General features: G+C 44.6%; 1 protein-coding gene across 1 annotated transcript in view; it reads left to right on the top strand.

Annotated features, from left to right (window-relative positions):
* ATP9A (ATPase phospholipid transporting 9A (putative)) overlaps nt 1–17,309 on the top strand; it is a 114,418-nt gene that overhangs the window by 88,851 nt on the left and 8,258 nt on the right. Inside the window, exons 22-26 of the mRNA XM_063146343.1 lie at nt 2,415–2,479; nt 4,552–4,707; nt 8,291–8,355; nt 11,323–11,431; nt 11,555–11,612. Coding sequence (XP_063002413.1) covers nt 2,415–2,479; nt 4,552–4,707; nt 8,291–8,355; nt 11,323–11,431; nt 11,555–11,612 — 453 coding nt within the window. The remainder of the gene's footprint in view (nt 1–2,414; nt 2,480–4,551; nt 4,708–8,290; nt 8,356–11,322; nt 11,432–11,554; nt 11,613–17,309) is intronic.

Here is a 17,309-nt window from a genome sequence, read left to right as displayed (position 1 = left end):
TTTTCTCTTTTCTGAAAGCGGAAGTCTTGCTCCCCTCTTCCAAAACAATTGTTTATTGTTTTTAGCTATCCTGCTTTGCTTGAAATGGCTAACATAAGCCATAGCTAGACGGCGCGAAATCCCGGGGTTAATTTTTGTGAACCGCCCAGAGAGCTCCGGCTATTGGGCGGTATAGAAATGTAATAAATAAATAAATAAATCCCCGGGAACATCCCTGTGCGTCCACATGACGCACAGGGGAACCTGGGATCAGGGAGTGATGATCCCTCCCTTGCCCCAGGATCTCACCCTCCCCTTTAGGCCTGGTTTTTCCACGGTCTCAGGCTGAGCCCGAGACCGCAGAACGTGTGGCCAGGCGCCGCGGTTTGTCCCAGCTCCTCGCGGTTCCTCGCAAGGAGCCGGGCCCTGCGCATGGAGTGCAGAGCTCCTCAGGAGCACTGCGCCCATCGGGGGTGGGGTGGGGGGAGCGGGGAAATTAAATTATTTTTTAAAAAAATCCTTACCTTTTGCGCACGAGCGCTCATGCGCATCTTCTCCTTTAAGAAAAATTTTCAAAATGGCGGGTGCGACGCCTCTCCCTCTGAGGAGGGATCTCGCAATAAAAGCATTGAGAGTTCTTCACCCCTCCGTCGCGGACTAACAGATCTAGCTAAGGCCATAGACTACAACCCCCGCTTCACCTATAAGTATGCAAGAGAACTGCTAGGAAATAATCTGCCCCCCTACTTGTTCTGTCATCGCCCTGATGATGAGCAAGACAGAGTAGCTAATGGGTATTTAGGGACAATTAAATTGAGACATATTTAAAAGTAAGTGATTTTTGGAATATCCAGCTTTTTCAAAGAGAAATAATATATGAACTAGTGCTGTGTCTAAACATTCCATTTTCGGCGTTTTGTGGTGAGTGGGGGGGGGGAAACGAAAACTCAGGCGAAAGAGGCTGGGAGAGGTGAGAATTTCAGAGAATGTTCTCCTTGGGGAGGGGGATAGGGTTTCCACATACCTTTTTAAATGTAGCCAGTTGTTGAGGGGTCTTCTTTCTTTTTATTTATTTATTTTTTAAAAAAACACCCCTGGCATTTTCAGGAGCCCAGGTGTTCTTCCTGAATGCTTATTGGAGAGAGAGAGGTCACATAGGGCATGGCTAGACGAGGGGGGGTGGAGGGGCAAAGGTAAGGGTTTTTTTTTAAGGCCCGACCCCGCTTCTCCCACCCTCGATGGGCATGGAGCGCTTCCAGAGCTCCGTGCCCGGTTCCTCACGTTTACTCGCGAGGAGCCAGGACAAAAACGGGATGCTCGGCCACACGTCCCATGGTCTCGGGATCATCCCAGGACCGCAGGAAAAGTTGGGATAGAAGGGTAGGGCAGTATCCCAGGGAAAGGGAGGGATCATCCCTCCCTGCTCCTGGAATCTCCTGTCATGTGGATGCACAGGGATGATCCCAGGGTGATCCCCGGGATATCACCCAGTCTAGACATGACCATGGTCTCCAATAGGAATTCACTAAGAACTGCTGGGATCCTGCAAATGCCAGGAGAAGGGGGGGGGGTGTTTTTGAAAAACTAAAAAATAGGAAGAAGCCCCCTCAGCAACTGGCTACACTTAAAAAAGGTATGTGGAAACCCTGTCCCCAAGGAGAAATTTTCTGAATTTCCACTCGTCCCTGGGAAAGAAGCAGAAAGAAACAATGCCTCTTTCGCAGGGAGAAAGTTCCCCCCAAAAGGGGGCAGGATTCAGCCCAGCACTAATATGAACGGCCTGCTTGCATGTATGTTGCATGTATAATTAAGTTCTGGATTCCATTGTTATAAAGATGCAAAAGCGTATCACTGCCAGCCCTGAACGTGAGAGCCAAAAACAATTTGTCTATTTATATTTAGCAGCAGCAGAGCGAGAGGAACATAAGGCAGATCCAGCCAGTCCTGGCGAGCAGGGCAAGTGGGGGTTGGCTTTGAACATGGTGGAAGGTTGCAGAAACGCGATGTTCTTGTGACTCAGGGCTTCTGCTTTTTGCCATGTACAGCTTCCAGATAATACATGAAATTGTGCTTTTCTCCCCCACCCGCTGCCATGTGCATTTCATTTTTGCGCATTTCCTCTCAAAGGAAAATCTGCAAGTTCCTTTTCGCTTGCTAGCTGCAAGCACAGAAGTAATCAGTGTGCGTTACTTGGCTTTCTTTTATTCGTCCAACCAATTCAGAGATACCCGAATGATCATGCATCAAAGTTGGGACCCATCACCCAACCCCAGTGCTTTGCCCTCTACTGCATGGGCACCAGTAGCATCTTCGTGCCGGAGGTGAGATCCTCTTGTGATCTAGCAGTAGGGCACTGGTGTACCCAGCTCAGCAGTGAGTAAGAGTTGGCTTACACTAAGATTCTCCATGGGCTGTTTTCTCTGTTGTTCTTGCAGGTGATGGAGGGAATGATGTCAGTATGATTCAGGAGGCAGACTGTGGAGTTGGGGTTGAAGGAAAGGTGAGTCAATCTCTCTGGAGTATTTATAGTTCTAACCAGCCCGAGGAACAGATTCAATTTTGAAGAATCTTGTGGGGTGGGGGTGCATTCCAGAGGTGGGTGGGGCCAAAAGCAAAAGAGGCGGGGCCAAAACTCCCCAAATAACAGCCTTTTTGAGCTTAAGGGAGCAATCCCACGGCCCAAAGACAGGGTGGTTTTTTTTTGGGGGGGGGCTTCATAGGATGCTTCAGATTCCCGGATCTAAGGTTGGAGACAGTGCTCCAACCTCAGGGCTGGGAATCCGTGCTCCCCTAACCACTCCCCCTCGCAGCTGGTGCAGAGAGAAGAGCGCCAGCTGACTCCAAGTTTGCAAAATCGACCTGGAAGAAGGGACATACGGGGTATTCTGGTGGGCGTGGAGCAGAGAGGACTGGAGAGGCCAGGATAAAAGCTGTACCGAGGTTTCCCCAGCCTCCTCCCCTCCCCCTCTGACATGCCCCAGCTCGATGGGCAAAAAGCCTATCTAGCTAAAATGCAGAGCGGGAGTAGCAGCAGAGCGAGGATCACCTTTACTGCTCCTCCTGCTCTGCATTGGAGTTCGAAGGCTTGCGAGCATCAGGTGCAAAAATGAGAGGATTGCACCATTGAGCTCTTACTTTGGACCTTTTAAAATGGGGAAGAAATGTGCAAATGCCAGGAAACCACCAAATAATCATTTGGGTGGAAAGGGGGGTAGGGTCGGGGGAAAGGGATGGGGCCAGCTTGGGGACTCTGAGAGGGCTGGATTGGGACCACAGGAGGGCTGGTTCTGCACCCCTGTTTTAACCCAACAATTTTACTCCTGGCATGGCATAAGCTGGATGTGCCCAGAGCATCTGTCAGGGATGCTTTAGGGTGGATTCCTGCATTGAGCAGGGGGTTGGACTCGATGGCCTTGTAGGCCCCTTCCAACTCTGCTATTCTATGATTCTATGAGAGTACTCAAAATATACATTCACCAAACACCATCAGTCGGACATACTGATTCCCTGTTTTTCTCTTTTCATTCTCACTTCCCTAAGGAAGATGGTCTTCAGCACTTCCATCATTAGGTAGCTTAAGGCATGCATCTTCATGACACACAAGACTCAGCACCTTCCTCTGCAAGCCACTGCACTTTCTACACAAGCAGCGGCCTCTTCCGCATTCTGCTTTACGCGCACACCTCTCTGGGAGATTTGTAGGGTGGCCGCCTGGTCCGTTTCCAGCATATTCACAAGACACCACAAATCGGTGACTGGGTGACCTTGGGCTAGTCACTGTCTCTCAGCCTAACCTAGCTCTCTGACCAGTTGTGCTGGTAAAAGATGGGAATCATGTGGGATCCTGAGCTATTTGGAGGTAGGGTGGGACAAACATCTAATCGTAGAATGAACCAGGAAATAATTATAAAAAGGGCCTGAAAGTTACTAAGGAGGTTGCCCTATGCACACTTTCCTGGGAGTAAGCCCTGTTGAACAGAGGTGCACTTACTTGTGAGTAAACGTATATAAGATTGTACACGACATCAGTCAGACATTGCCTATATGTATGTGTGTGTGTGTGTGTGTGTGTGTGTGTGTGTATATATATATATATATAATTCTTTTAAAAAAAGGTCTTGCAGGCCTTTTGGAGAACAACCAGAGATGGCTATCTCATTTCTCAAGCTTGGTTTTTCCAAAGCCCTGGGGCCACTGTAGCAAAGGTCCTGCTTCTTGCTATCAAGTTCTAACCTCTTGCTTTGAGGGCATATAAAGCGGGGCTTGATCACTTGATCTCAGTGGGCGTGAAGTCTTCACACCCATTGAGATCAGGTGATCAAGCCCCGCTTTATATAGGGAGGATAGGGTAGTATCCATTGTTAGTCCTACATAGAGTAGACCCATTGAAATGAGTGAGATTGAAATTAGTCTTGTTTGATTTAATAGGTTTACTCTATGTAGTACTAACACTGGATACTACCCAATTCCATAGATACTACAGAACTAGAATGGAATTGCTGCCTCCTTGTAATCTGATGATAAATTATTATTAAATAAGTTAATAAATTATTATTTCATGGTGAACAACAGGAAGGAAAGCAAGCTTCCCTCGCGGCAGACTTCTCCATCACTCAGTTTAAGCACCTGGGCCGGTTACTGATGGTGCATGGACGGAACAGCTACAAAAGATCTGCAGCTCTCAGCCAGTTTGTGATCCACAGAAGCTTGTGCATCAGTACAATGCAGGTAAGTAATGCTGCTGTACCTTCACCCCGTCCCTGTTTATTCAGCACAAGAGAAGGAGAATCCCTGGGTTCTCCAGGTAATACGAGGGAAGAATCGTGCCTAAACACCTGGAGAGCCGCTGCCAGTCAGTGTCGACAATACTGGACTAGATGGACCAAGGGTCTGACCCAGTATAAGGCAGCTTCCTATGTTCCATATATGAGGATCCGTATGCAGAAGTGAAATACTGCTCTGACATTGAGGTAGCATTTTGCTTCTGTCAGAATTGAAAATCAAGGTTGTTTTTGTTGGCATTGACTCAGCAACACAACTAAATGTTTAATGACACATTAAAAAAACCCAGTAAGTTCATCAGTAGATTGGTAATTAACAAAGACTTAAATTTATCCACACTGGCTCTTTCCTATGTGAACGCTGATGAAAAAGAAACTCACAGGTGGCTTTCCTTACCATTTTTTCATAACAGAAACTAGTTATTTTATTTGGGGTGGATGTGTGGGAGGAATTGCTGTGACTTGCCTTCTAATAAGAGCCACAGGCTGAAATTGATAGTAATCAGTTGACAATCACTCTCTATACCCAAACCTTGATCTTCCAAATTATTGATTGGCCTTCAGTTTACTTATTTTGAGATGTATTTTGGCACTGGTGTGTATATATATAGTTGTGGGGAAGACAAGAGGGAGGGTGCTATTGGATTCATGTCCTGTTTGTGGGTTTCCCAAAGACATCTGGTTGGCCACTGTGAAAACAGAATGCTAGACTTGGATAGACCTTTGGTTGGCTCCAGCGTGATTCTTTCTTTGTTCTTAAAAATAGGGAATATAAGTTATCTCACACCTAACAGGAACTGTTCCCTTCATCCAGAATCTTCCGTAAGGCACTTTCATTGAGCTCTGTAATATTTAATTTTTATTTGGAGCTAATCCAATGACTAATCAGTTAATAGCCAAATTTAATTGAAAATTAAACATTCTTTTAGAAGCAGATACTGAATTTATACTCCATCTAAAAAGAAGGCTGTCAAAGTAGATTCTATTACGCAATATAAAACCATAAAATACTGCTAAAAAGGTTAAATATTACAAGACCAAGAATATCCAAGGCCCAAGAATAGCAGTGTGAAGACATCCTAGTCTAAAATACGATCTGTTCTAGGAAAAGGCCTCATTGAAATCAATGAGATTTACTTCTGAGAAGAAATGTGTGCATAAGGTTCTTCTGTTAAACTTAACCAAAAGCTTTTAAAAACAGATGTGTCTTCCCTGTGCATGTGAAGGCCAGCTGTGAAGGGATCTAACTTGATTCATGGTTTAATTTGTTTTTAGCTGTGTATATTTATTGTTTTATATTGTATGATTTTATCTGTATGCCGCCCTGAAATCCTAGTGATATAGGGCGGGATACAAATGTTTTAAATAAATAAGTAATAATAAATCTACCACCATACATCTTAAAGCATTTATTTTGTACCAGCTGTAAGGGAAAGGGTTTGAATTTTCTGTGTCCAAATAGTTCTATGGAATTATCAGTGACTTTCTGCATTCTGAAGTACTTTCACACCTGTTGCTCAGCAAGCAAGAAAGCTCACAACTATATATTGCTGCTGAGAAAATTCACTGTCCCACCCCATTGCCTCCATCCAGCTACTGTAAGGACTGAAAGGCCCCGTTCAGACAACATTCAGTGCTTTGTGGTTAGCTTAACCATATTCAGCTGTGGTTAATGCTAACCACATGCAGAATGCTAGCAGACAACACCGTTAACGTTTTTGTGGTTAAGTTTTCCTTAACCACACACTAACCACAAAGCAGTTAGATGAGCACCTGAGTCCTCTGAGAGCTCCGCCCCATATCCCAGCAGTCAGTGTGCTAAGACACCCGGCAGTTGCACCTGCCATTTCACTTAGCTTCGTAATGGCGCTTCAACACAACGTCGTAACAGCGCTTCAACGTGGTAAGAGAGGGTCGATCACTATGGCATTGGGGAGTAAAAAAAGGTGTACTTCCAGACGGCGCCCCTTTAAACAACATGTACCACACAAAAAACCGGGCCGATGAAGCAAAATGGTGGCTGCAGCACCTGTTACAACCAAGCAGCAAGCTGGAGCAGCAATCGAGCCTACAGGCTAGAGCGACTGGGGCAATTTCGGCCGCTCTGTACTGGAAGCTCTATGATTTCAGCCCGTTAACCACAGGTGCGTGTCAGACGACACCTTAAACCAAATTTTGTTCTGCTAACCATGCTGCATAATGTGGTTAGTGAGGCTGACCACAATGGCCCCATTCAGAAGACACCTTAAACCACGGCTTTAACCACCATGGTTTAAGGTGTCTTCTGAACGGGGCCAATGTGGTTAAAAGGTGTACACGGTTAGGGAAAACGTGTGTCAGACGACACCGTTAACCATGCTGCTTAACTACAAAATGGTTAATGTCATGGTTAACGGTGTCATCTGAACGGGGCCAAACTAAGTTCAGTGGAACCTAGTGGTTCCAATCTCAGTGGGGTGGTAAATCTGCCCTGTGTTTCACCTTGGGTACCTCCTTTAGAGTTCTGACTTGAAACCTGGAGCAGATTCATGCCCCACTGACATGGGAACCACCAGCTTCTACGGGGAACAAGGAAGCCTGAGCGGAGTGTCAGATGAAATCATCATCCCTGCTAATCAAGAAGTCCTGGTGCTTCATCCTGTGGGCCCTGGCTCCACTACGCCACTGTATACAACGTAAGTTACTGCCCCGCCGGCTCAACTCACACTATGGGTCTTCAATGCCTGGAGACCAGCAATTGCTTTTACGGGAATTAAAATGGCCCAAGACATTTTTGTCTTTCCATGGTGTGTCCTACATAACATATGCACATACTTACTTATAGTCCTCTTATCTTGTCAAACAGCTATTGTAGCTTTTTGAAATCCATATAAAACCCAGGCTAAAATGGAGCTGAAATCCTTCTTTCAGAATGCCTTTACCCTTTTTGGGGTGGGGAATATAAGAAAAGCCATGCTGGATCAGACCAAGGGTCCATCTAGTCCAGCACTCTGTTCACACAGTGGCCAACCAGCTGTCGACAAGGAAACCAGAAGCAGGATGCAACGACACCTTCAAACCCATATTCCCCAGCCGCTGGTGTATATAGGCTTACTGCCTCTGATACTGGAGGTAGCACAGAGCCATCAGGACTAGTAGCCATTGAGAGCCTTCTCCTCCAGGATTTTATCCAACCCCCATTTAAAGCCATCCAAATTGGTGGCCATGACCACATCTTGTGGTAGTGAATTCCATAGTTTAACAATGTGCTGTGTGACGAAGTCCTTCCTTTTATCTGTCCTGAATCTCCCACCAATCAGCTTCATGGGAGGATCTGGGGTTCTGCTTTATTATGAGAGAGGGAGAAAAACTATTGTCTGTCTCTGCCCATGGGTGGTGAGTTCCAATCTCGATGCTTGTGTATGAATTCCCAGAGATTCAACAGATGAGCCACCATTGCTATTAATAACCATCTGGAGAGAAATAGTTACTGAACAACTGTTTTTTCCTTTTTGATTTGAAGCCTAAAGTCCTTCCCTTTTGTTCTGTAGGCTGTGTTCTCTTCGGTGTTCTATTTCGCTTCGGTTCCTCTCTACCAGGGCTTCCTCATTATTGGGTAAGAACCAAACAGTTTCCCAAAAATATGTGAATAGAAGGTTCAAAATGTAAGGAGATTTGTTTGAAAACCCTCATATATTGGGGAGCATTTGCCGCAATAACCGGCAACTGGCTAAAATGTCAACTGTTTTCCTTCCTGCTATTCCTGCTGTTATCAGAATAATTGCTGAGACTTTGAAGACTTGCATTTTCAAAGCAGCTTTAATCCAGCAACCATGATAAGCACATGGATCTTATTAGGACCAATTTCAGCTCTGAAAGGAACTTTTATTTAAGAACCAGGAAGTAACGGTTTAATATGCTCTGGGGTTCCTCTCATGGAAGGCAAAAGCAGGACATACATTTTAAAACGAGTAAACAGAATAATTAGCAGAGCCATCCTTTTTTAAACCCCTGCCTTGCAAGGGGGTGGGATACGCAGTTGATGGTTGTATCCCAATTCACAGTTATGTCAGCTGAGCCCTGGCAGTGTAGAGAAAGTTTGAGGTTGAGCCACGTTGAGTTTGGACTAAAATTAATTCCAGTGTCTTTGGACAATTTCACACATTGTGTGGCAGCAAACCCAGTTTTGCCTCAGAATATATTTTTGCCAAGGAGGCACAGCCAGTTGCAACTCTTGATGAGTAGATTTGCGAGATATGTATGTTTTGCAAATATATTTTCTCCATCTATGCTTCTGTATTGTACACATAACATACTACATTTTTGAGATGTGTATTTCAAATGTGAAGCCGCCCTTAGGCTCCAACATCAGGGAGGACTGTTGCTCAGCAGTAGAGGACATTTTTGTATGCAGAAAGTGTCAGGTTCAGTTCATGGCATCTCCCCCCAGTTTAAAGGATCAGGTAGCAGGTGATGGAAATGACCTCTGCTTGAGTCCCTGGAGAGACACTGGCTCAATTCAGACAACACGTTAGTCAATGCAGTGGGAAACTCCACTCAACGATTGAGTTTGTAGGGGGTACTCCACACACAACATGTTCTAACTCCACCGTTGTGTGACTGTGGGCTAGTGTGGATGTCCATTGCAATGTCTGATTGACAGTTCCTCCACTCTGTTTCCTTCTTCAGTCCTCCTGATGGTATCACATCAGCCATTGCTGCAAAAACCAATCCCAGTGGCTCTCCTAGAGAGGCACTCGCTCCTTTCACCGCTCTTTCCAGAGAACTCTGTAGCAAGTGGGAAAACTCAGCTCAATGCAACGGAAAACACGGAGTCCTCCACACAACATGCAACACAATAGTTGTGTACGATCTCAGATATTTTGTGTGGAGTGTTTTCCCCAAAAAAATCTCCACCATGGGGTGGACTTTTTCCACCAGACAACCCATTTCACAACAGTGGTGTAAAAACTCCACTGTGGAGTTTTTACACTAAAACTACCGTCGAGGAACATGTTATCTGAACTTAGCCACTGGCAGTCAGGGAAGGCAATACTGAACTAGATGGATAAAAAAAATCTGACCTGTAATATCCTATTGTAACATTAATTTTCACTTCACATTAGTCTTTTCCCTCCAGAACCGTATTCTTCTATGTCTTCGCATTTGAATGTTCAGTGTTACTTAGTGTTAGTAGATGTAGCAGTTGTAGTAATAGAAAAATACTGCATTTGTCCAATTTTACCCATGCATTTACCCATCCAATCTTTTTGTACAGCACCTTAAAAAGGGGACAGGGAAACTGCCCCCTTTTTACGTCTGCACAAAATATGATGGGATTGTTCAGAATTCTGGCTTAACATTCGCAAGCAAACCTGCAGCTCCACCACGTCCGATCATTGCCACTTGGCTTTTCCAGAAAGCAGGAGTTGAAAAAATTATGTCCAAACCTGAATTCCTGGCTTCTTACTCCTCTAACAAGCCATCAGCCAGCTATAAACCCTCGCTTCAAACTCTGGCTTGTTAGGCAAGGGAGAAGCCAGGAGTCTGGGGGATCTGTCTGTATGCAGGGGAAGTCCCGCGGTGCCTGCAGATCTGTGCTACGTCAGTTATACAGCGCAGGTGCAGCTTCACAGCCACCGCAGTGCTTTCACATGAAGCTGCAGATTGAAAAAGTCAGGGACTTAGCTCAACTTTTTCAATCAGAGTGCTCTGGCCAATCCAGGGGCAGTCCCTGGTGGAAGGCTACCGCCGATTGGTTGCCTTCCACCAGGAAGAGGCTGCCAGAAACCCCACGCTCCCTCTTCAGCATCAGGATTACCCCATGCCATCCTCGGAGAGGAAAACCGCAAGGTTTCAGAGCGAGGCAGCGCCAGCCCGGAGCTCTGAAGACAGCCCCCAGGTTTGGATGTGATCCTAAACTATTCTAACTTAGTAAATTCCTTGTTACTTCAGCTGTTCCTGCTTGCAGTGTTAACTATGTGAGAGTGACTGGGTAGCCTGCACAATTGCTCATTACTGATAAGCCAGAATTCTGCCTTAACATTTTGTGCAAACGTGTGTAGGGTTTTGACTTAGACAGAATGTGAGATCCAGGTTCTTGGTTTTTCCCAGTCTTAGAATTAGAAATGTATCCAGGTACATTTGAACTGCCCAGAGAGCTTCAGCTATTGGGGGGTATAAAAATGAAATGAAATGAAATAAATAAATAAATAAATACATAGAACATCAATATAGTGGTGAACATTCCCTAAAAATAATTGAAAAGGAAGGAACTCTGAGAGTGAAGTATGAGGGGTGCAGATATTGAGCAGGACGAGGCGTAAACTTTATTGCTGTTCTCATCCTAGTCGGAATCCTAGGGGCCTAGTTATGATGAAACAGACAGTTCAGTAACAACGAATTGCAAGGTGGCATAGAAAAATGTGGGAATCAGTAAATTTGGCCACCCATTACATCAATATTTGCAGCCCTTCAACCAGAGTACCCGTTTGATATGTGTGCAGAGGGTTTGCCAAGAAAACAAAATACATTGCTGAGTATTGCTAAACTCAGTGGGTATCTCTCTTGTTGTTACTTTCAGGTATTCTACACTCTATACCATGTTTCCAGTGTTCTCTCTAGTACTGGACAAAGATGTCAAATCAGAAGTTGCCATGCTGTATCCAGAACTTTACAAAGATCTTCTAAAGGTTCGACATGACTTCGGGGTAGGGGCTGGAGGTTCTTCAATGTTTCTGTATATGATCTTGATCTTAATCATAATATGCATGAGACTTATTTTGGTTTTGGTTTTTCTCTCCTTTTACTTTTAGGGAAGGCCATTATCGTACAAGACATTTTTAATATGGGTTTTGATAAGTATCTACCAAGGTAAGAGACTTCATTTGTCTGTCACGATATTTCTGAATATTTCAAAAGCAATTTGAAATGAATTGTTGAAATCTTATGTTTCCCTCATGAGATTGCCAGCATCCTTGCAAGAAGAAGCCGGCAGTGGCCTGCACCAAGCTGGCATGAATTTTGCATCAGAAAAAGCTGGATTCAGTGACTTCTGTTCTCCCTGTTCCGCCCCTCCCCCCAGTATAGAATCATAGAATAGTAGAGTTGGAAGAGGCCTGTAAGACCACTGAGCCCAACTCCCTGCTCAGTGCAAGAATCCACCTTAAAGCATACCTGACAGGTGGCTGTCCAGCTGCCTCTTGAATGCTGGGAGAGCCCATGACCTCCCTAGGGAATTGGTTCCATTGTCGTACTGCTCTAACAGTCAGGACATTTTTCCAAATGTCCAGCCAGAATCTGGCTTCCTGTAACTTGAGTCCATTATTCTGTGTGATCGAAAAGAGATGATAGAGGAGAGATCCTGGCCCTCCTCTGTGTGACAACCTTTTAAGTATTTGAAGAGTGCTATCATGTCTCCCCTCAGTCTTCTCTTCTCCAGGCTGAACATGCTCAGTTGTTTCAGTCTCTCTTCATAGGGCTTTGTTTCCAGACCCCTGATCATCATCCTCTGAACCCCCTCTAGGTTGTCCACATCTTTCTTGAAATGTGGTGCCCAGAACTGGACACAATACTCAAGATGAGGCCTAACCAGTGCCGAATAGGGGGGAACCAGTACTTCATGTGATTTGGAAGCTATACTTCATTAATGTAGCCCAAAATATGATTTGCTTTTTTTGCAGCTACATTACACTGTTGGCTTATATTCAGCTTGTGATCTACAACAATTCCAAGATCCTTCCCACTTGTATACCACCTTCCCCAATCTGATGCATTCCAAAGGTGTTGGACTGCAACTTTCATTATTCCCAGCCAGCATACCCAATGGCAGGGAATGGTGGGAGTTGTAGTCCAACACATCTGGAGGACACTAGGTTGGGGAAGGCTCCTGAATACACACACATCCCTGACTACTAGGAGCCTGCTCAGTTTCCTTCTGGCTTCTCAGATTTCCCAGATGTTCAGTTTGGTATTTTTAGGATCTGAGTGCAAACTAAGTACCCGCAATGCAACCAAGGAGCAACACAATGTCTTAGGAAATCAGAGTTCCTGTTGCAAGGAAGTCTGTTTTGGTATTGAAGCACCACACACACACACCATCTGTTGCGTGTTTATTCATAACTAGTACTGTGTTCAGTACAGATTAGCTCGCAAGTAAGCATCGTTACGTAGGCTGGTTGCAGCTTTCCTCGCCACCACCCTTAAATGCCTCCCTTGCTTTGCTGAGATCAAAGATTCCTGGAGCTCGCCCCCCCCCCCCCCCGGTCTTCCTAGCTTCTGGCGACCAATCACTGGTTGCCATCCGCCTCCGGCTCGACACTGGAGCATGGTCACACAGCGGAAGGGCCGTGGTGACCTCACTCTGAAGAGAAAGGTCGGAGTAAGTCCCTGACTTTTTTTACAACGCAGCTTCAAGGGAAAGCCCCATGGTAGCTGTGAACCAGCAGCTGTGTCGTATATCCAACGCAGCGCCGATTCACAGCCACCCTGGTGCAAACAGGACCTTTAGACAGCCCCAAGGTCACCTTCTTATTCATAAAAGCTAGGTTTTATCCACTTCAATGATAATTGCCTTCTTTTTAATGAGAAAAGCTGGAGCTGAGCTGTAAAACATTTTGGGAAGGTAACACAGCTTCAGAGGGGAGTGTTACAATTGCTTTTCAAGGGCTAAATACATCCTTGAACAGTCTCAAGGCCTTGATAGCGAGCACACCACTTCTGGACAGTCAGAAAGAGTGAGACATCGTGGGAAAGCCTTTTAAGCCAAGAGCCTCCTCCTGTTACATTCTGTGGATCAGATGACTTCAGCTCTTGACGGATCACACCACGCAATTTGGCTAGTAGCTATCGCCCGAGATCGGGGATGGCCCCAAACTGAGCAATGCCCAGTTGGTGGAAAGGTTACTCGCTGGGTCTCTGTTTTATGGCTTGATCTTGAATCACTGGTAGAATAGTTCTTCAAACAAACATAATGTGAGGGCTGTGGATTACTCATCAGTGCAGATTACTCATGCTGATGACATGAGTTATGTCTACAGCTGAGTATCTGGGACGCTGTGTAGCTATTCTCAGATCAGCCAAAAGCAGGATGCAAAGTAATTCTCAGTAATTCATCAGGCAGTGGAGGCTGGTGGCTCTGATGTCAGTGGGGCAATGAATCCACTCCAGGTTTCAGTCAGAACACCTTGGAGAGCTACTTTAGCGTTCTGACCGGTTCTGACTGAAGCCTGGAGTGGATTCATCACCGACCTGACATCGAAGTCACCAGCCTCCACTGACATTATGCCTGTTATGTTCAACACAAGTTGTTTCTTAATAAGTGTGTTTCGGACTGCAGCCAAGAATAGATCCAAATCCCACTTCAGCTGTGAACCTCTAGGCAGTCCCAGGCCAGCTACTCTCTCAACCTAACTCTGCCCCGATCTGCACTATGCGAAGAATAATGTTTCTTTTTCAGATTTGTAAATTAATACACTTTTAGCTGTGTAAATTATTTATGTTTATACTGTTCTGATTTTATCTGTATGTCGCCATGAGACCCCAGTGATAATAGGGCAGGATACAAATGTTTTAATAAATAAATAAATGTATAAAACTATGCATGGTGTAGAGAACGTAGATAGGGAGGTGTTCTATTCCCTCTGTCATAATGCTATAACTTGGGGACATCCCAGGAAGCTGATTGGTGGGAGATTCAGGAAAGATAAAAGCACAGACTTCGTCACACAGTGCATAGAATTCGCTACCACAAGGTGTAGTTATGGCCGCCAATTCAAATAGTTTTAATATGGGATTGGACATATTCATGGAGAAGAAGGCTATCAATAATTATTAGTCCTGATGGCTCAATGCTACCTCCAGTATCAGAGGCAGTATGCCTATGTATACCAGTTGCTGGGGAACATGGGTGGGAAAATGCTGTTGTGCTCATGTCCCACTTGTGGGTTTCCTGAGGGCAACTAGTTGGCCACTGCATGAACAGAATGCTGGACTAGATGGACCTTGGACTGATCCAGAATAGGTATAATGTTCTTGGGGTTGTTGTAGAGAAGACTGAGATAATACACTGGTGTATTGTAGTAGTGGCTAGAGTGTTGGACTGGAAGTTGGGAGATCCGTGTTCTAGTCCCCACTCGGCCTGGAAGCTCACTGGGCGACTTTAAGAGAATGATGCCTTGATGAGATGTACTCAGCCCTCCAGGCATGCTCAAGGGTCAGCTTCTCCTGCTCTTAGCTCAGTGCTTGTTAATTAATTCAGAAGTGCAGGAAGCAGATACCTTTAGAAAGACCAGTCCTTTCTATGTGGGTTTAAATCATTCCTACAGTGTAAACTCCCTTGGGTCTGGGAGTGCTGCTGTGCGCCATGTGAGCATGGAGTAACAGCTAAGTCTCTACTGTGGGAATGATATGGCAGACGCATGTTGACTGAGGCAGGGAGATTAAATGTGCACTAGATACAGATCTATGACCCTGTCAATCTTCTGGGCAGGCATGTCCTTAATTATTTCTAGGGAAATTCGGAAACATTAATCTTTTTATTGCAATTTTAATAAAATACAACAAATCGTGTAAAGAAAAGGGGAAACAAAAACAAAAAATTACATACATAGGGTATACCAGTAATCCATTAAATATAAAATTCTAATACAAACAGAAATTATTTATTTATTTATTTATTTATTACATTTCTATACCGCCCAATAGCCGAAGCTCTCTGGGCGGTTCTGAATTAATTAACAAGCATTATGTGAAAACATCAAGAAAAGCAAACCAAATATCCATATATTTATCCATTTTTGTGGCTCTTGTATACCACCTGTTCAAATGTTGATAACATTAGGTCCTCAATCCATTGCATTATAGGGGGTAAACCATTGTCCTTCCAATGTTGTAATGTCACTCTTTTGTCAGTCAAAGGGGCTCAGGAAATTCATTTGCACCGACCATACGTTAACTTCCAACAAACTTGTAAATAATTTAGGAGGACATGTACATCATTCAGTATGAAAGAGTAATCCAATACAAAGTTTATCCATATTATGACCTCCTCCCAAAAAGGAAGCAACTATTGCACATTGCCAAAACATATGGATAAAAGAAGCATTAGGTTTATTATGTCTCCAACAATTATGCAAATTAGAGAGCTTCGGCTATTGGGCGGTATAAAAATGTAATAAATAAATAATAGACAAATCCTTCTTTAAAAAGACTTTGTGGGGTCCAATACACCCGAAACAATTTTTTTCTGCTGGATAAGACATTGCTTAAGGTTCGTAGATATTTCAGGTACCAATGCTAAAACCATTATCCGTTGATTAGGCAAAATAGGGTGATCCAGTTCTCCGTTCCTGTCTTAGAACCATATTTATTTACCAAAAACAAGTTTTCTGTTTGACTAAGGCAGGGCTGAGCCTCCCGGACCCTACTAGGAACTGAACATCTACCCCTTTACACTGCCTGAAGCACATGGTTCCAAAGCACATGATCCCCAGGGCTTCTTGATAGTAGATGAAATTTTCTCTGCATTAATCACATATTGAAGTACCAATAGTCTGTGTTATCACATGCTTATGCTGGAAGGATCCCCTACCAATCATTGCTTCCTGTGGGTATAACCATCTGGGGCTTAACCACTAGCCTGGTAGACATAGGTAACAAGAAAAATGCATGCAGGCAAGGGAGCAAGCTGATGTAGGTGGGATAGAAAATTCATCCCTCCTCCATCCCACCAGCACCAAAACCAAGGTGGCTGCTAGAGGAGGGAAGGCCCCTGCTCTGCTAGCTCCAGCAGAGAAAACTCCATCCATTTTTGCAGGCTGCTTTCTTTTGAAGGCTTATTTGCACGGCTGGTGTTGAGTCATGGTGAAATAGACACATGTGAACAACTCAACAGAGGATCATGTAGTTCCATACACAGACATTACTTCCATGTAGGAAAAGTCATCATTGGTAAAATAGCCCCTGACCATATTGGCCCTGCTCAGAAGACACCTTAAACCATGGCTTTAAAAGCCAGACTGTGTTCAGAAGACACCTTAACCCATGGCTTTAACCATGTTGAATAAGGCTTTGCCTTATTCACCATGGTTAAAGCTGTGGTTTAAGGTGTCTTCTGAATTTTGAGAATCCCTCCTCTTCTTGAAAACTGAAAAGAATCTAATTTTTCCATTATGACCTGGAGAGATCTAGTATCTAAAATATAATACAATATAATAGACAATAGTCCTTATTTATGTATGCCTACAGTGACATGGTACAAGATAGGGAGTTCCTACTGAATTCAGACAGCTAGGATAAGCAGGTTTATAATGGCGGTTCCAATGTATGTATTGATAGCTATTGGATTGATTGGGACCAGGAGGTCTGAACATATAACATCAATTCCTGTCCGCTTCCACTGCCTGTATGTTTCCAAGCCTGATTCAAAGCTCTGGTTTTGACCTATAAAGCCTTACATGGTGCACGCCTGTCCTGACATGAACCAACCTGTCCTGACATGAACCAGCCTTAGCATCCAAGGTCCACCTCTGGGTGCAACCTCCAAGGCAAGCTCGGAGGGTGGCAACAAGA

The sequence above is a fragment of the Elgaria multicarinata genome, chromosome 1 (assembly GCF_023053635.1).
Source record: "Elgaria multicarinata webbii isolate HBS135686 ecotype San Diego chromosome 1, rElgMul1.1.pri, whole genome shotgun sequence".
Lineage (NCBI taxonomy): Eukaryota > Metazoa > Chordata > Lepidosauria > Squamata > Anguidae > Elgaria > Elgaria multicarinata.
Note: the sequence above shows the minus strand (reverse complement) of the source record. Positions and strands in the feature narration are given on the sequence as shown.